This window comes from Ananas comosus, linkage group 3 (genome assembly GCF_001540865.1).
Source record: "Ananas comosus cultivar F153 linkage group 3, ASM154086v1, whole genome shotgun sequence".
NCBI lineage: Eukaryota > Viridiplantae > Streptophyta > Magnoliopsida > Poales > Bromeliaceae > Ananas > Ananas comosus.
In genome coordinates this window covers 3,016,923-3,037,222 of record NC_033623.1, presented here as the reverse complement: position 1 = coordinate 3,037,222, position 20,300 = coordinate 3,016,923, and the positions used below count along the sequence as shown (strand labels likewise).

The following is a 20,300-nucleotide window of genomic DNA, read 5'->3' as shown; positions in this document are numbered from 1 at the left end:
TATTTGTGCGGACTTCTACGTTCTGCTTGACTATACTTTGGTTTCGGGATTTTTTTTTTTTTTAAGAGATATTTTTGTATTTCGTCTTTCGACGTTAATAAAAATTTTTATATCGTTTTCCGTCGACAGTCGAACCATATAAATCGTGAAGTATTTTATTGGTACAGGAGCAAATCTGGTACTGGTATAAGTGGCGGATTTCTAACAAGATGCTGTCGGTGGAAGGGGACACGATCGTCTCCTCAATTAAGCCTCAAGTGTTTGGCAACGAAGAGAAGGAGTCTCTAATACAACTGCTGCTGAGGAGTGCTGATGGATCTGGATCTAGCAAATCCAACTTTTCCGTTCTGTCTATAGTCGGCGATGAAGGGGTAGGAAAGACTGCTTTGGCTAAGCTTGTGTACAATGATCCACGGGTGCAGAAGCACTTTGAGCTGAAAATTTGGGTTTGTGCTTCTGAGTCCCTTGATGTGAAACAGCTGATCAAAGAGATAATAACAGAGTCTGGCACCGAGGAGAAACAATCCATCCTCACCGATTTAGACTCTCTTCAATTGATCCTAAAGGGGAAGATGATGTCAAGAAGGTTTGTTCTGGTCCTTGATGATGTGCGGATTATAGATAGTAGCGAATGGCAGAAGCTCTATGTGGCGCTGAATCACGGGCTTCAAGGAAGCATACTTTTTGTGACTGCTCGGTCTCTAGAGATTGCTAACCAATTGGATACATCATATCCAATCTTTCTGGTAGGTTTGACGGATGATGTCATATCGCAAGCATCTGATCTTACAAAGTCAGAAATCATCCGGAGTTGGAGGGCATTGGTAGGAGGGTTGCCGCCAAGTTACAGGGATCTCCATTAGCAGCAAAACTTATCGGGGGCCTTTTGAACTCGAAAATAGATGCTGGACATTGGAGAACGATCAACAATCATATTTGGGCACTATCACACGGGGGATATGACATTCTGCCAGTCCTCCGATTGGGCTATCGATATCTGCCAGCACGTCTGAGGCGATGCTTTTCATTTTGCTCAATCTTTCCCAAGGATTACATATTCGGACAAGATGACCTAGTCTTTAGTTGGATGGCTCTGGGCTTCGTTGCATCTCAAGGAAACGTGCGAATGGAAGATCTGGCAACGACCTACTTTCATGACTTGGCAAGTAGGTCCTTCTTTGAGCGATCCCGGTTGAACCATCAATATTATGTAATCCATGATATGATGCATGATCTGGCAGAATCTGTTTCAATAGACAAATGTGCCAGGATAGAAGATGGTGAATTTCAACATAGTATCCCTTCTACTGTTCGCCATCTATCAATATGTACCAAAAACCTCGAACCTGGAAAGTTAGCAGGCGTAGGTAGCTATAATAAGTTGCTTTCACTTACGATAATGAAGAATATTGAACTTGATTTGAGGTCCGTAATTCATTGCTGGTTTCAACAGCTCACAAATATTCAATTGTTGGATCTGAACACTTGTGAGATTGAAGAGCTACCTGATAGTATAGGCAATTTAAAGCAGCTCCGGTACCTTGACATATCTTATACTGGTATTAGAAGGTTACCTAAGTCCTTTTGTTGCCTTCATAATATGCTGTTTTTGTTCATAAAGGGGTGCAGATTTGAGGGTTTTCCTGATGGTTTTGCCAATCTGATCAACTTGCGGCATATTGATATTGAATCAAATATGTTTTCAGCGATAACTGAGATTGGGAAGCTGACTTCTCTTCAGGAATTGCCATGTTTTGAAGTTCTAAAGGAGGACGGGCATGGTATTGGAGAATTAAAGGATTTGACTCAGCTTCATCGAAGTTTGGTAGTCAAAAATCTTGAGAATGTTGAGAGTGTGGAAGATGCTTACCAGGCTAAGTTGGACAACAAGGAGTACCTTAATGAGTTGGTCCTTGAATGGTCTCTTAGTAGAAATGCTAGATCGAGATGCAGCAGCTACTTTGCTATGGATGAGGAGGTGCTTGAGGCTCTCCGGCCACATTCGAAACTGAAAGAGCTGGAAATCAGATGGTATAGAGGTATGCTACCTCCCAGTTGGCTATGTACACAGATGTTGCCTTGCTTGGTTAAACTCTCTATTCAACATTGCCCCAATCTTTTGAATTTATCTTGCCTCCCGCCTTCCCTCAGAGTGTTAGAGTTGGTAAATGTGGGCTTGCGCTCACTTCCCATACTGTGGGATGAAGGTTCAACCGACAAGCGCATAAGTGGACAAAAGTGCAACAAAGGCATAATGTCATCCCTCTCTATGTTATCCATTCGATTGTGCCCAAAACTTGCAAGTCTTGCACAGTTGTCACCTCACCACCTACCGGCTGTAAAATCAATATGCATCAAACATTGTACAGAGCTAGTTTCCCTGCCAGTGGAAAGTTTTGGGGGCTTTATCTTTCTCGAGTTCTTGGATATAACAGACTGCCCCAACTTCCCTTGCCCAAGGAAAATGGTCTTACCATCCTCCATCAAAAGATTGACTCTAGATTCATGTGGTTATCTTGGTGAATCACTTCCCGGCTGCCTACAGTACCTAAGCCATCTCATGTTCTTAAACATATGGTGCTGTCCACACATAGAATCCCTCACCGGGCAAGTGTTCCATCATCTGAGAGCTCTCAAGTGCTTATATATTAGCGAATGTCCAGAGCTAAGGTCTTTAAGTGGATTAGAGGCTCTCACGTCTCTGCAAGAGTTGACTATTCTGAAGTGTCCCCATCTCGCTGAATCAGAGTCATTCTCTGACACGAAAGAGCAGCAGAAGGGTATGCCACTGCTCGAGCTGACCATTGACAACACTGCCCTTCTTCAACTTCTGTCTCTAAGAAATTTATTTTCCTCTTCCTCAAATCATTCCTTAAATCTTGCAATCTGGGAATCTTGTGAATCTGTGATGTTTGTTGGAGAGGATGAGGAATGGTTGCAAATTTTCAAAACACTCCGGGTATTATCTTTTATGAGTTGTGCCAATCTTAAGTCGCTGCCAAGTTGGTTACGTAGCCTGACCTTCCTAGAAAAGTTGAGAATTTGTAATTGTCCTCATATCATCTTGCCGCGGAAGGAGAACTTGCCTACCTCTTTAAAAGACTTATGCTTTGACGATTGATCTGTTGTTGATGGAGCGAACGGAACAGCATCGTTTCCTGATGAATTTCAGAATGGGTACGTCTCACACTATCATTCATGCAGATAATGTTTCGTTCCTCATCTGTCACATCCAACTTAATCAATTTTATTAACTTAGCTGATAAGAGGTCCGATTATCTGGAATCACAATGATAAATTTTGATCATGCTTACTGTTTTCTGTGATCTTTGATTAAGCATCAAATATAGGGGGTGCGATGATGTTTTTTCTCCTCTTAGAATTTTTTTCTTGTCCTAAATTGTTAAATCTGATCCTAGGTTGTGATATTGTTAAAAGCAACTCTTTACGACTCACATATGGAAGCGAGGGATGAGAAACATATATGATATATCTTCTTTTGTTGGCTTATGTTTTGCTTGATTTATGATTAAGATGCTTTCTCTCAAAAAAAAAAAAAAAAAATCTAAAAGAGCAAAGAGATAAAATTATGATTGAGGTGAAGAATTGGCTCAAGCTTCCTTTTAATAGGAAGATTTGGCATATGTCAGAAAGGATAATTTATCTGATATAACTAAATAAATTTTAAGTGACCTTCCAATAATTTTCCAACTGCTACAAATTACAAAATGCTACATAAGATGGATAAGTTGGTTTAAAAGAAATAATACATCACAAGTAGAATGGCCAAATGATTCAAGTCCGCGGCATATTAATGTGCTTTGCATGCTTGAGTATGTGAGATGTTGCATCTTTATAACCCTACATAATTACCTATTTACTTACGTACAGCTGGATAATTATAATTTTCATGTATGCGCTTGACAAACTCTATCTATTTGCATACGTACCTCTGCAAAAATCAGTCTTTCTTATATAACCTTAAAAAGGATCAGTTTCTTATACAAAATGTCTCTTGGTGAAAAGGAATTTTTCTAACTAAACTTTATTGTCTCTTGGTGACAGACTTTCAGTGGTATATCGGACGCCACTCTTCATCTATATAATGTCATTATATGCTTGTGCTATCCTATAAAATTTTATTACTTTAGTTGATCAATGACAGATTGCGTCGTCTGGAACTGCGATGACAAACCTCATTCATGGTTACTGCCTTTTGGGGCAATTGCTTATATACCCCTGAAAAGTTTCCGACTTTTCAATTTACCCCTCTTAGAAGGCTAATATTGAAAATACCCCTCCTGCGTTCCAACCTATTTCTAATATACCCTTAGAGTTAAAATCTGTTAAGTAATTCTGTTATCTCTGTAAAATTACTATTTTGCCCTTTCAAATATACCCTTCCACCATTACCGTCTTTCTTAGTTGCCCTTAAAGTCAGGGGCACAAAAAGTGTTTTGACTTTTGGTCTTTTCCAGTATACCCCTCTACCGTCACCAACCTTTTTTATTTGCTCTTAAGTTAAGGGCAAAATTGGTATTTTAATTTTTTTAAACTGTGGTAGATGTTTAACTTACGTTTAACCTAGGTTAACTTAACAGGAGATAACTGCGGGGGTATTTTGCAATAATGGTGGAACATATGAGGGGTATTTTAGAAAGAAAAAAAAAATAGGGGTAAATCGGATATTTCCAAACGTATAAGAGGTATATAGGCAATTATTCCATACTTCTATTTTATTTTTTTTGTACAAAGTACCTTTTATTGAGCAGTACGTGACATGTGAAAATCTAGGATTTTGTATATTTCAAATTAGCTTTCGTATAGTTTTGAAGTTACGGCATAATTTGGGAATGTTGTTCCACTGGACTTCAATCTTACGTGAAAAGTTTGTAGCGTGGTGACGAAGGAAGTCAAGATTTGTTTTTAAAGGAAGTAATGCCTCAAATGTAGTTAACATCCCAGAACTCTTTACGAATTCATCACCGACGGAGGACAGATTGATACTTTGTACGATCAACTTTGGGGGTTAAAAATCCCGCTCAAGCACAAAGTATTCATATGGATTCTACTTCGAAAGAGATTACCTACGGCAGACAGACTGCTTCGTCGAGGGTGCATTGTGGAGCAGCACTGCAGGTTCTGTGTACTACTACCCGAAACAGTTGATCACCTTTTCCACGACTGTATCGTTGTCAGATTTCTCCGTTTTAAAGTAGGAGCCTTAGTGGAGGCGGTTTCGGATGAGGGGGATGTACGACAGCTTTGGACACAGTTCTCGGACATTCCCGAGGCTGTAACGAGATCAAATATTTTAACCAAGTTGGCGGCAATTTGGTGGGTTATCTGGACGGAGCGTAACAGCATTTGCTTCCGCGACGTACCTCTTAATGTTTCCCGGGCTCTCGAACGTGTCGCCGTTTTGATCGATGCCTGGAACGGAGCACTTTGATTCTCTCCCGAGATCTGCGCTTTGCCCTCTGTTTTTCCATTTTTGTTTATTTTGGTTTTCACTTGTTTCCTAGGTCGCACGGACCTGGTTTTTGTTCTCTTGTTTTTTCCTCGTTCCCTCGGTTCGGAGGCCCTAGCTGCTTCCAGTTTGTATGCTAAATTCATGTTGCTTAATGAATGAAGCAGGTAACTTGCTACCTATTTCTCAAAAAAAAAAAAAAAAACATCCCAGAACTCTTTGTGGAAAGAATCTTTTGCGCTTCCAATCTATTGTGCTGTTTAATTTGTCATTTTATTTTGAATTATGTTGCAAGACACTAGTTAATCTTTCTTTTTTTTTTTTAATAATTGCAGGTGAAACTTCTTTGTCGAGGTGGTTTATTTTCAACGAACAAAATACATCAAGGGTGACGACTAGCATAAGGAAGGTTTGGTGTTGGCTTTTCTTCGAAACGAATTCGAGTATGAAGTAGTGTACGAGTCACTTTTGTTTGCTCTGCTGTCATTTCTTTTGGCATTTAGTAAAGGTTGGAAAATCTACTTATATAGCAACATTTGTTATGTGCCTCTTTATGCTTAATATTAGCAACATTTCACTCAAATATTGTTGGTAAATGATTCACCAACTATGACATAGGCAACGTTAAATACTAAATATTGCTAATAATTTTAGTATCAATTTTATGTCTTTTAGCAACAATAATAGATGCCACCAAAACATAAATTTTTTGTAGTAGGTATTTATTATTATAAGATATTTTCTTATGTCATTAATTAGGAAGAATAATTATTGTCATATGATTTTACTATCTAATATACACTATTCACTCAATTTAACTAACTTTTAGTGTGTTCTATTTTTTCTACATATCTGACGCGAGTAAAAATGTATTTTGGAATGCAAGAAAATATGAACCATATTTATGCTTGTTATCTAATAATGACAATATTCTATTTTACATCATTGGTTATTTTTATATTCAGATGTATTATTTGTGTACTTATTACTATTATGGCTTGAGAAAAATTGGCAGTCTTTTGCTATTTTTTTGAATGTTCAATGTACTTAAAAAATATTTGTTGTATTGAGAATGAGTTATCAAATTGTTTATATTTTTAATTATTATTTATAAATATTATTTATTACATGAAAATACTGAAATCAAATAATATTTCATAAAATTGCTTAGCCTATAAATATTATAGTGCAAATTAGCATTTATATTATTTTTACACGCCCAAGCTATAATTTAAATAGAATCTCTATTTGAAAAATAATTTAAAAAATAATTAGGATTATCGACATAAGCTAATGCTGAAATTAATAATAGAATACAAATATTTATATAATATTTATAAAATAATTAATAATTATCAGTATTTACTAGTGCTAGAGATAATTAAAAATACAAGTATTTAAATAATGTTAGTATTAACTATCTCTATAAAAAAAATATAAGCATTTAAATAATGTTAGTAATAAATATCTCTATAACGGCACTAGTTAAATATTAGTAATTAGTTAACATCGATGGCGATCAATTTAAATATCGATAAAAAATTTATCAATACGAGTATAACAACAATAAAATCTAAATCCCACATAGTTTCTGCAGCATTTTTTGGAATTGGACGGCAATAATAAAATGTCATTAAATCACTTTTTTTTTGTAGTATCCATTCAATCAATGTGAACTGGTTAGTAGAAGTAGAAACTAGCTATTTGCACAGCTTGATAAACTGGCTTTTTTTAAAATAAACTTAGTGGAACCATCAGAAATATGTAATCCCTTATTTGATGCACAAACTAGCAAACATGGTTTTCGAGGAATGCTTCATGCTACAAGGCAAATACCATCACGCAATACCATCTATAGTTCGCCATCATTTGGCATGTGCGAAAAATATGGAACTGAATAAATTAAAAAGGCCTAGGCCACAATACTAAATGGAGATCACTTTTGATTTTTGAAAATACTATACCAAATTTGAATGTAGCAATTAATCACTAGTTCAATCAGCCCAATTAATTATATCGCTTGTTGACTTTGGGATATTGCAAGATCAATGAGCCGACTGAAATTTTTGGCAACTTAAAATATCTCCAATACATTGATATATTTTGGACACCTATTAAAAATTTTTCTGAGATGCTGAATTTCTAACCTACAAATTTGAATGCATGGAGGGTGTTCACTTGAGAAAAAGTTAGATTAATCTGCAATATTACGATGTTGAATTAGATTTGATTTCAAAAATAACTAAGACTCGAAAGCTAATTTTTCTCAAGAGTTGCAATAGTTTCAAGTCCTAAGGAATTATATAATTATAAAAATTTAAAATATAGTGACATTATTTGTAGCAATATTTTTAAAATATTGGTAAATATAAAATCTATTAGCATTTATTAGGGTCGTTGCTAAATATGGTATAGACATTTACAAATTATTATTGTATATACTTATTTTTGCAATATTTATAATTATAAATGTCGGTAAAAGATAATTAAATCATTAGCAGTTATTTGTTAATGCCTTTAAGAGAATTTAATTACCAACATTTGATATTGGTAAAAAGAATTAAATCTACATTTATATCAAAATAAAATGACTTTTTCAATATTTTTCCTCTCTCGTCTTAAACTTTTGCTGCCTGGGCATGCTTTCTTTGATACTTACTATGTAGTCCTTTAATCAAGATATGTTTAATAATATTATTTCTCTCTTTTATGGATTTCTTTTTTTCTTTTTTTTTTAAATTAGATTTTAAGAAAATTTTATAGTTCATAAGGTTGGAATATCATTCGCCAAGTTTAAAAAGGAGAAATTTTAGATATTTTGTTTATTCAATAGGGTAATTAATGGTAATAAATTCCATAAATATAATTTTCTAAATCTAATTTTAATTTAATAGATATATTAATATCTACATTTGAGAAATAATAGACTTTAGACGTCAATGTCTTACATCTATAAATTAATTTTAAAATCTTAATCATTAAATAGAACGCGTGGGGGAATAGTTTCTTTTCTATTTATTTAATAATTATTAGAGGGAGGTGGTTTTCTATATAGCATAGGTACTGTGTCATGATGTCTCAAACAAATAAAACTTCTCCTTTTGAATGAAAGATACAATAATTTAAAAAAAAAAGAAAAATCATGCATAGTGGAATGGGTAAATCCCAAAGTTACAATTTGATTGGGTGGATAAATCTCAGAGGCATAATTTGATTGACTGAAAATAAAGAAGATGTGATGCCACTTTTATATTTTAGAAAATTTTTATTAGAGGAAGGGTTGACGGATATTGTGAGCTAAAAGGAACCCCAAGAAGCATAGTATTGTTAGTGTCTTCTCGGATTTATCATTAATTGAGGTATATGGACTTAAAAATTTTTTATTTTACTATCTAAGAAAATATTGTTGTATTGTCACATAGTATGGTATTGTTTGGTTCGGAACTAATTTTTTTTTGATTATTCCTAGGATAAAAACAATTTCGGGGATAAACAGAAATAAGATCAATTTTACGTTTGGATGAAAAATAGATTATTTTTTAACTAAATGATATTTAATAAATTAATTAATTAATTAATTATGAATATTATTAGATAATCATAAATGCTAATTAATAAATTAATTATAAATTAATTAATCATTAATCAATTAACCATGAGTACCGTTAATTAATAAATTAACTAACTATAAATAATTTGATAAGTTAACCAATTAAGCTAATAAATTAATATATTAGTAAATTAATTAATGAATTAATTAATTAATTAGTTATATTGATCAAAATATTAATTGATTAATCAATATAGATATTAGTTATTACATGAACACATTAAATAATTATTAATTTAGCTAATATTTTATTACTAAATTAATTAGTTAATTATTAATTTAGTTAATTAATTAATAAAATATTATATAATATATTAATTAATAATATTTTATTATTAAATTAGTAGAGGTATAAAGAGAAGAAATTGTTATTCCACCAAAAGGGTGGAACAACAATTCCCTTCTTAACGGGTTATTTTAGAATAACCTGTTATATAAGAGGAGTATTCAATAAACTCGTCCCCGGCCCCTCTAGTGTTTGGATGAATTAGAGAGATAAAATGGTCTATTCCTACTTTATCCCTCAACCAAATACTGTATCTGACTAACTATTCTAATTTATTCAAAAATCTCATAAGATTATTGCATAGTACAATCAAAGTTTTGAAGTTAAATATATAAATTAAAAACACTGTAAACTTAAATAGTAAAATTAAAGTTTTATACCTCATGTAACCTTTATAATGCAACAAACGAAAATATAAGATTTGAGATTTACAAATGGGGGAATCATATATAATTTCCCTTCCTCCCCAGAACCATGAAATATAAAATATTTATTTATACTAAGCAGTGTTACGAAAGAAATATGGATAAACAACACCATTAGTCCCCAAATTCTTGGTTAAGTTTTAACCTTGAGCTTTTGGGGCTGTTTGGTTTTTCTGAAAAGTATTAAAAAAATTAAAAAAATTCATAGAAACTGGACCATTAAGTTTGTGGTACACAAACACGAAGATAAACTAGCTGCGACCAATAATTATTTATATAAGATATATAAGGGCTTAAGTGAAACTTTTTTAAATGCTTGAGCTCTTGAATTGAGGACCAACATAAAACTCGACTAAAGTTTGGGACTAGTAAAGCATGCAATTTTTCCAAAGAAATATTGAGGGCCTCGGCTAGGTGAGTCGGCGTAGGGCTAGTTTGGCAACGGTGGCAGGAACAGAGGTGCCACCTGAGAACGCCGCGGTGAAGATCATCTTCTTCCCCTCTACGTGGAACTCATGGCGTATCACCATGAGCGCAGCGACAAAAGCGAAGTCGGTGTTGGGGTCGACGGACACGGCGACGGATCCCTTCTTCAGCTTCGTGTCCTCCTTGCTCATCTGCGTAGCAGAAGAAAACAAGTAATATGCACTACTGAACTCAAATTACCTGCATAATAAGCGTAATATTTGAAGATCATATACATAGATATATATGTATATATTTACTTCTGCGATTACGGAGGAGTCACTGCTGGAGATCTTGCATGAGCCCATGTAGTAGCTTCCTTCTACTTTGAAATCGAACGCATCTTTTCGCATGTTCGTCGCCAAGAACACGTTCAGATCGGTCTTGATCTGAACCGCCGCAGTCCTTTGAACAGTGAATAACAGATCTCTCGGGTCAAAGCTGTTGCCTCTGAATACATGCCACTCTTCATTCAGATTCATCATCTGTATATATATATATATTAATTGGAGCATAAATAAATTAGAGAACTATTATATGTACACAAAAAATATATGTGATTGTTTTATATTGTACTTTACATATTTATACAATGTCTTAGATGATTATATACATCATGTAACAGTTAATAACTTTGTCAAAGAAGAAGTGCAATAATCAGCACCAAAATAAGAAATAAGAAGCATATATAGCTTATAAGGCTTAGTTTTGTTTGCAATATAGATGGTAATAAATGTTAGGACTATTTCTGAATTTTTTCTATTAATCAGTTTTTTTGGATAACATGATCTTACCTTTTCAGTATACATGGCATAATATAGTGGTTCTCCTAATTTCCAACGTACAAGTGATTGGTACAGTTATTTTGTATCTAAATTGCTACGATATTTAATTTGAATAATATGCAAGTACTATCACTAAAGAAAATTCTCATTATAAGTTTATAACTACACTTGAAAAGCGTTCCCAATTGTTCCTACTATAGCAAATATCATCGTTTCAAAATATGTTGTTATATGAAACGTCTATTATATCAAATCAATTTATTGAAGGATAAATTGCACCACTACTTAAAAAATTTTCGACGGTTTAAAATGTCAGAATCTATCTCACCGGTGCATGGCATAAACATCGATATATACGTGATAACTTTTTATTTACCAACGCTTTCAAATATAATAATAAACTATTTTGTGAAGCTTTTAAATATTTTTAATTTCTAAAAAAGCATTCTTAAATGTTATTTTTCTTGCAGTAATGCTATAAGAGAAAGAGAGAGAGACCTTCTTCTCAGCAGAGAGGATAACATAACCGGTGGCGGCATCAACAATTACACGCTGGTGGGCGAAAAGCGAGCCGGCTTTCTCGGTCCTGAAGATGAGATTGCCGAAGATATCGGTGACGGCGAGGTTTTTACGCTTCACTCCGGGAGCCTTCTCGGCGAAGATGAGCTGCAGTGGATATGGAGCACAGTACTGAGGGCCTACAATGGCCAAAGAAGAACTTGCCGAAGCTACATCCATTACTTGATGTAACAACTAATTAACTAATTAAGAACAGGATTTGTTATGTATATAGGTTACACAACTCTCTTTCTCTTTCTCTTTCTCTATTCACCCTACTTAGTTTTGTTATATATATATTGGATAGTAGTTGATAATATTGATCTACGAAACAACCATAGTATTTATAGTAGCATTATCGCTTGATGTTTTCTTAGTTAGTCAAAACCTCAATAACTAGGAAGCATGTATACGACAATTAGATAAACACGTTTTCCGTTCGTCAATTTATGCAAATTTTTTTCAACAAAAAGAACAAAAAAAAATGAATCCCGTTTCTCTTATTAGTAGTAATATATAGTAATATAAATACTTAGATGTGTGTACGTGACAGTTAGAAATAAGTGCTAAGAGTTTAGATGCTTATGGTCTCATATCAAATAATTATTAAAATATATTAGTGAGTCTCAAAATTTTGAGTTGAATAGTTTTATTAATTAAAAATCACATCCTATAAGACCAAGAACTTTCTAGCAAGTATGGTGCGCGCAACTCTTAAAGAGAAATTATAATAATGCGATATGACGACTTGATGTGCTTAAAATAATTGAGACTTAGACGGTTAATACATTTATATGCAAGTTAAAATAATTGAGACTTAGACGGTTGATGTGCTTAAAAGTCTGAGAGGCATAGATCAAGAAAATAATCGATTTATATGCAAGTTAAAATGGATTAATTTATCTTTATATTTTCCTTTGTCACTAAATTAAAGTTCCAATTTTCCTAAGTTGCACACGTACTGTTGATTATGACTAACAAAACTACGCACAGTTTTATCACGTGGCTTCAATCCTATTCATGTCAACTTACTCGGCTTCTTCAATTTCGCATATTATTCATTTTATTTATTTATTATATTATGAATGTGGCCCAAAAGTCAAATGTGATTCGTATTGACGCGCTAATTGATATGTCGATTTCAATTAATGGTACTCCAATCCCACATCTGAGGATGTTAAGAAGTTTCCCTACGAGCTTTTACTAGACTGAAAAAATGAAAAAGAAGGAAGAAGAAGATGCTAAGAAGTTATCCATTTATGTATCTGTTTGCTTTGATTTTAAAAACAGATTCTTAATTAACTCAAAAATGAAGCCTTAAGTTGTTAACATCATCGAAAAATTTAGCCTAGCTTCTCGATAGATACAAAAGAAGAAATAAGTATATAAGTCATAAAAATAAAAGCTCTAATTAACCTGAATGCTTCAATCAAAAAATTATTTCGTCATAAAATATAAATTACCTTAATCCAATAGTAAACTAAGTTCATCGATGGAATGTAATGAATAAGTGTTTTATTTTCTTTTTCTTTCTTTCTTTTTTGGTAGAAATGATTGTAGTGAAAAAGATAAGCACCCGAACCCAATTGTAATAACTAAAGTAATTGGACTAAATAGATAATTAATATTCTAAATGATCAAGGAATAGCTAGTATTGTGTACGTAGTTACTGTTTTAACATCTTAGGCAGTTTGTGCCCTAAAAATAGGCATCTTGGTCAATGTGATAGTTGGTCAAGAGATACGTTCTTTTGTAGGTGTGGATCCACAGGAAAAAAAGAAAAAAGAATAACCATTAAAAAAAAGAATAACAATTAAAAACAATAAAAAAAAAAAAGGATCAGGTGTGAACTGTAGGACTATTTTGAATGTCTGGGTTTTGAAGATAGAGATCACAAAAGGTGCAAGGAAAAAAGAAAATTCACTAGGGGATGCTAGGTTTTCCGAAAAGTATTTCAGAAAATAATATTCGTTGAGAAAGTATTTTCTGTCTGTTTAATTTAAAAAATAAATAGCTTTTTTGAAAAAAAAAACTCTAGATTTTACAAATATTAGAGTAGTGTTTTTATTTTTTGATTTGTTTATCAGAAAGATTAAAAAGACTATTAAAAAAGTATTTTTTATGGGAATATTTAAAAAGAAAATTCAGTTTTTTATTCTTTTCCGAGAAACCAACCATCCACCATAGAGAATCTCTTCCTCTTCACATTAAGCATAGTATCATTAATTTTCTCTTGCGCGTTAGCGTACTATAATTGCTTTATTTGACAATATTTTTCCCTACTGTGTTCAATAACATCAATAGCTAATTAATTAAAATGAAGCTTTCAAGTTGCAACTTCATGTTGGTCTCCTCTAAATTTGGAGAGAGTAAATTACTGTAATGTAGATGGCTAAATACGACCTCATTGTTCATGGAATTTTTTTTTTCTCCTTTTCGAAAATAGTAACAGCAAGGTTTTGTATGTAATAAAAAACATTATTATATGGATTAAATTGAGGGAAATAGAATAAGTCTAAAGATTCATATTGTCACAGTAATAGCACTTTGTCCACTTGTGATTTCTCTTTTAGTTTTCTATACAGACCTATCGTTAGAAATGATAACAAAATATTACGGCAACACTTAATTATCTTTTAGTCTTCTACTTACACTCTATCACTCTTTAAATACCGAATATAGTACTTTAGTTTAAGAACAAAAATTATAAGTAACTGCCGTTACTTTAAAGGGTGTACTTTTTGAAGTTTTCCAAAGAGCAATACTATTGATATATTTCAAAAAGGCGTGTACATCTTACATTATCTTTATCCACTACTTGCCACATAAGCGGTTTTTTAATACTATACTAAAAATGATTTAACTTTTTGTAAATGTTAGGATTCTAAGAGATATAAGATGCACATCCAAATAAGGAGTGCGCAGGTGAAAAAGCATTTTTCTTTCCAAATGGGCCTTAAATTACAAACTAATTGGATAATGGACTGGAAAAGGCCGTCTTGTAATGCCAACACATTTAGGAAATTTGGCCCAATTCGTACCACTCGGCCCAACAATCTATGTTAACGTAAGCTCATTCAGTTTTAATATGCTATTACAACCAAGTCATCCTTGTCGTTATCCCAAAAGCATCATTCATATTTTATACAACACAAGATTCTTGTACCATTTTCCACTTGATCATTCTTAAATTGCACATCCTTCAAAAGCCAATCTTATTAAAACAAATGGCAAACCCAACTAATTTGAGTTTGAATTGTTCCTCACAAAGTCTCACTCTTATTTGGATTTGATGTTATCTTACTCTTGTCCAACAAGAACAACAAGTTCTCCTTTATATTCTCTCCTTTCAAACACTCTTGCAAGATAAATGGATACAACAGTTTTGATACTTCTCTTCCTTTCCTCACTCCCCCTGTTTTATCTTCTAGCCAAACAAAAGCCACCCAAGAAGAAGCTACCACCTGGCCCCTTCGGCTTCCCGGTCATTGGCCAGAGCCTGAGCCTTTTCCGGGCCCTGAGAACCAACACTGGCGAGCAATGGCTCGAGCAGAAAGTACGCAAATTCGGGCCGGTTTTAAAGCTATCGCTGTTCGGCCATCCGACGGTCTTTCTCGCCGGCCAGGCAGCGAACAAGCTCGTGTTCGGTAATGACACTCTTACGCCTCGCCAGACGAGATCGTTCACGAGTATTATGGGGAGGCAGACGATGAGGGAGATGATCGGCGACGATCACCGCAGGCTAAGGGCGGCGTTCGGGCAGTTTCTGAAGCCCGACGTGCTGAAAAAGTATGTCAGCAAGATCGACGAGGAGGTTCGGTATCACATCAAGATGAACTGGACTGGACAGCAAACCGTCACGGTTAGTATAAAAAGTATGGCTCTTTAAAACCAATGCGCGTATTATATAACTTAGCGTGCAATCTCAGGTAACGCCCTTGATGAAGTGTCTCACGTTCGACATCATGTGCTCCCTCATCTTCGGCCTAGATCGCGGCGATACAAGACAAGCACTGGCCACAGAGTTGGTGGACATGGTCGCCGGTATGTGGTCGATTCCGCTGAACATACCGTTTACGCGCTTCAATAAGAGCATGAAGGCGAGCCGAAGGGCCCGCAGAATACTTTCTAAGGTCATACAAGAAAGGAGGAGAAACCTGGATCATGGACTCTGCTCTCCCCATGCAGACCTCATTACTTGCTTGCTTAGCTTAAATCAAGAAGGATGTGGAAATGAAGCTTTAAGTGAGGAGGAGATCATCGACAACACGATCTTCGCCATGGTCGCCGGTCACGACACGACGGCCGTCCTCATCACTTTCATGATCCGCCAGCTCGCGAAAGATCCGGCCATCCATGCTAAGGTTGCTCGAGGTAAAACCGTAAGAACTTTAAAAGCTCTTCCAGCAACATAACCTGATATCGCGCGACCAACTGTGTTTAAAAAAATTGTAGCACTTTGTCATCCTTTTAAACTGCATCTGATCACAAACATTGCTTCATCCGACCTTTTCCTTTTTGCATAGTGATAATTTCTTGTGTTTGCAGAGCAAGAAGGGATTGCCAAGAGCAAAACCCCTGGAGAAACTCTAACATGGGATGACCTCAACAAGATGAAGTACACATGGAGAGTAGCACTAGAGACTTTGCGGATGATTCCTCCGGTATTTGGGAGCTTCAGAAAAGCTCTTAAAGATGTCGAATTCAACGGATATCTCATACCAAAAGGATGGCATGTAAGGGAAAATTCCTTACTCAGTTTACCTTACCATACGATTCTGTATTCCGAAACTTGAGAAGTATTTTGTTTTGATTCCTTCAGGTTTTTTGGGCATCAAGCATGACGCAAATGAATGCAGATATTTTCCATGAACCGCATAAGTTTGATCCTACGCGCTTCGAGAATCAATCATCCATACCGCCTTATTGTTTTATAGCATTCGGAGGAGGTTCGCGTATATGCCCTGGTAATGAGTTTGCGAGAATAGAGACATTAGTAGCAATGCACTACATAGTCACTCAATTCAGATGGAAATTATCAGGCGAAGATGACGGCTTTACGCGGTATCCATTGCCGTCGCCTTCTCAAGGGCTTACTATCAAACTCGAGCCAAAGGGAGATATGTGACCATCTAGGAGTTTTGCTGATGAAAAGATAAGAAATAAGTCCCTACCTAGTTATGTAATGATCTTTGGTGCTGTGTTAAGGGGTTTGCGGAGAGTATTTGATGTGTGTATATTTCGTAGTTTTTTTCTGGACAAAGATGCTTCATAGATACATGATAATATTTGAATGTGCTATAACTTATGCTAAGTGATGTATATAAAGTTTCATAGCTATATGATAATATTTGAATGCGCTACAACTTATATTAAGTGATATATACATTACACAAGAGAGAATTTCCTGCTTTAGTGTTTCCATTTACTTCTAAAAAAAAAAAAAAGGAAAAGTTTAAAGATTTCATAATGCATTTAGAGTTTTATATCCTACAATTTAGAGTATAAAAACTTTGTCCTCTTATGATTTCTACTTCAGTTTTCTGAAAAAATCCATTATAAGAAATGATAGCAAAATGTAAGGATGACATTTTATTATCTTTTAATCTACGCTTCATCACTCTTTCAGTATAAAATATAGCACTTCAATTACTGCTCTTTTCGAAGACAAATACTTCATAGAAAACTTAGAAGAAAAATTATAACAAAAACGACCATACTTTAAAAATGCATAATGTTAGATTGCGGGTGCGCTATACCATCTTAGAACAAATTCAAATTTTCTTTCACCTGCACACACCCATCCACTCAAAAAAAGGAAAAAAGAAAGAAAGAAGATGACGACGACGACGACAACACAACAACACTAAACTGGTGGATCTGAGGACTTTTGAAGTTTCCTCTATGATCCTTAAATTAATTATCCGCTCAGAATCCCAACAATTTTGCGAAATAATATTTGGCCCAATTTGCACCTCTTGGACCAATCTATTTAAGAGCTTTAGTATCATGGAAGAATGTTTTGGCTTATCACTGTTCCTCTTCACTTTTGTTTCATTATTTCTAGCTTTTGTATCTTGAAATTACATCAGATACCACCAACCTATAGCCCAAATGGCTAAAAAGTTCTGAAGGATATCTTAAAAATCCAAAATTTGAGTTCCCAACAAGATAACATATTTTTTACAGGACTCTACCTACAGACAATAGACATGTAGTTTTAATAAAAGAAAAAAAAAAAAAAACTTGAAATTTAGCAAGAAAGCTCATTTAGATTTTAATATGTCACAACCAAGTCAACCTTGTCCTTATTCCAAAAGCATCATTCATCTTTTACACACCAAGATCCCTCTATCAATTTGCTAATGATAGCAAAAGTCAACACCTGATCATGTTTTAAATTGCACATCCTTCCAAAGCCAATCTCAGTTTGCAAATGGCAAAGCCAACTAGTTTGATTTTGATTTGTCCCTCACAAAGTGTCACTCTTCCTCGGATTTGATGGTATCTTACTCTTGTTGCTTATGTTCTCTTCTTTTTGTAACAAAAACAACTAGTTCTCTCCTATTGTCTTCTCTCAAACACTCTTGCAAGATAAATGGCTACGATAATTTTGATACTTCTGTTCCTTTCCTCACTCCCCCTGTTTTATCTACTAACCAAACAAAAGCCATCCAATAAGAAGCTGCCACCTGGCTCCTTCGGCTTCCCGGTCATTGGCCAGAGCCTGAGCTTTCTCCGGGCCCTGAGGGCCAACAATGGTCATCAATGGCTTGAGCAGAAAGTTCGCAAATTCGGGCCGGTTTTAAAGCTATCGCTGTTCGGCCGTCCGACAATCTTTCTTGCCGGCCCAGCGGCAAACAAGCTTGTGTTCGGTAACGACGCTTTTACGCCTCACCAGCTGACATCATTCACGAGGATTATGGGGAGGCGGACGATGAGGGAGATGGTAGGCGACGATCACCGCCAGATAAGGGCGGCGGTCGGGCAGTTTCTGAAGCCTGAGGTGCTGAAAATGTATGTCAACAAGATCGACGAGGAGGTTCGGTATCATATCAAGATGAACTGGACTGGACATCAAACCGTCACGGTTAGTATAAGAAGTTACTTTATGATTAGTATGGCTCATTAAAACCAATGCGCATATTATATAGCTTAGCGTGCGCAATCTCAGGTTATGCCATTGATCAAGTGTCTCACATTCGACGTGATCTGCTCCCTCGTCTTTGGCCTAGATCGTGGCCATACAAGACAAGCACTAGCCAAAGAGTTCGTCGACGTGATCGCTGGTATGTGGTCGATTCCCGTGAACTTACCATTTACGCGCTTCAACAAGAGCCTGCGGGCGAGCCGGAGGGCCCGCAGAATACTCTCTGAGGTCATACAAGAAAAGAGGAGAAAACTGGAGCACGGACTCTGCCCTCCCCATGCAGACCTTATTACTTGCTTGCTTAGCTTAAGTCAGGAAGGATGTGGAAATGAAGCTTTAACTGAGGAGGAGATCGTCGACAACACGATCTTCGTCATGGTCGCCGGTCACGACACGACGGCCATCCTCATCACTTTCATGATCCGCCAGCTCGAGAAAGATCCAGCCATCTATGCTAGGGTTGCTCAAGGTAACACCATGCATGTCCTTATATGAAGAACTTTAAAAGCTCCTCCAGGAACATAACCCGATATCGCGCGCGACCAACTGTGTTTAAAAGATTATAGCACTTCGTCATCCTTTTAAATTGCAGTTGAATGGAAGATCCTTATAGAAAAATGTTACCAGCCACTCAACTCATCATAGATTTTTCTCTCATCTGATGTTTTCCTGTTTGTATAGTGATAATTTTTTTGTGTTTGCAGAGCAAGAAGAGATCGCGCAGAGCAAAGCCCCCGGAGAAGCCCTAACATGGGATGACCTCAACAAGATGAAGTACACATGGAGAGTAGCACTCGAGACCTTGCGGATGATTCCTCCAGTCTTTTGGAGCTTCAGAAAGGTTCTTAAAGACGTCGAATTCAACGGATATCTCATACCAGAAGGATGGCAAGTAGGGAATAATTCTACATTCATTTTACATTACCATCTAACCTTCTATTCCATCCAACACTTGAATGAGTATTTTACTTTACATCCTTCAGGTTCTTCGGACAACAAGCATGACGCAGATGAATGCAGAAATTTTCCCCGAACCACACAAGTTTGATCCCACACGCTTTGAGAATCAATCATCTGTACCACCTTACTCTTTTATAGCATTTGGAGGGGGTTCGCGCATATGCCCTGCTAATGAGTTTGCAAGAATAGAGACATTAACAGCAATGTACTACATAGTGGCACAATTCAGATGGAAATTATCAGGCAAAGATGACAGCTTTTCGCGGTATCCATTGCCGTCGCCTTCTGAAGGGCTTCCTATCAAACTCGAGCCAAAGGGAGACATGTGACCATGCAGGAGTACAGGTGATGAAAAGAGAAGAAATAAATTCCACCCAGAGGGTTATGTAATGATTTTGCTTGTGCCATGTTTTATAAGCAATGTAGTTATTGAATTGGCTGAATTGTATTGAGGCTTTTATATAGCCTGTAATGCGTATGCATATGCCACAGTTTTTTTCTGTGTAAAGCTTCGTAGCTACAAGATAATATTTGAGCGTGTCATAAACATAAAGAGGAAAAATCTCCTCGCTTCTCAGTTGCTTTTACTTC

At 35.5% G+C, this 20,300-nt stretch overlaps 5 protein-coding genes across 5 annotated transcripts; 4 read left to right on the top strand and 1 right to left on the bottom strand.

The window, feature by feature from the left end:
* Nucleotides 112-876, top strand: LOC109707114 (disease resistance protein RGA2-like). The gene has a single exon (XM_020228205.1). The coding sequence runs from the start codon at nucleotides 210-212 to the stop codon at nucleotides 861-863; it is 654 nt and encodes a 217-aa protein (XP_020083794.1). The 5' UTR covers nucleotides 112-209; the 3' UTR covers nucleotides 864-876.
* On the top strand, nucleotides 872-6,027 carry LOC109707113 (putative disease resistance protein RGA4). The gene is made up of 2 exons (XM_020228204.1): nucleotides 872-3,177; nucleotides 5,806-6,027. The coding sequence occupies exon 1, from the start codon at nucleotides 1,088-1,090 to the stop codon at nucleotides 3,119-3,121; it is 2,034 nt and encodes a 677-aa protein (XP_020083793.1). The 5' UTR covers nucleotides 872-1,087; the 3' UTR covers nucleotides 3,122-3,177; nucleotides 5,806-6,027.
* Nucleotides 9,761-11,892, bottom strand: LOC109708167 (protein LURP-one-related 10-like). The gene is made up of 3 exons (XM_020229793.1): nucleotides 11,540-11,892; nucleotides 10,517-10,741; nucleotides 9,761-10,408 (listed from the first exon to the last, which is right to left on the bottom strand). The coding sequence occupies exons 1-3, from the start codon at nucleotides 11,777-11,779 to the stop codon at nucleotides 10,202-10,204; spliced, it is 672 nt and encodes a 223-aa protein (XP_020085382.1). The 5' UTR covers nucleotides 11,780-11,892; the 3' UTR covers nucleotides 9,761-10,201.
* LOC109708212 (cytochrome P450 716B1-like) lies at nucleotides 14,868-16,880 on the top strand. Its single transcript, XM_020229860.1, has 4 exons — nucleotides 14,868-15,461; nucleotides 15,529-15,973; nucleotides 16,148-16,335; nucleotides 16,422-16,880. Exons 1-4 carry the CDS (start codon nucleotides 14,970-14,972, stop codon nucleotides 16,725-16,727), a joined length of 1,431 nt encoding a protein of 476 aa, XP_020085449.1. The 5' UTR covers nucleotides 14,868-14,969; the 3' UTR covers nucleotides 16,728-16,880.
* LOC109707452 (cytochrome P450 716B1-like) lies at nucleotides 17,980-20,180 on the top strand. Its single transcript, XM_020228707.1, has 4 exons — nucleotides 17,980-18,689; nucleotides 18,774-19,218; nucleotides 19,454-19,641; nucleotides 19,733-20,180. The coding sequence occupies exons 1-4, from the start codon at nucleotides 18,198-18,200 to the stop codon at nucleotides 20,036-20,038; spliced, it is 1,431 nt and encodes a 476-aa protein (XP_020084296.1). The 5' UTR covers nucleotides 17,980-18,197; the 3' UTR covers nucleotides 20,039-20,180.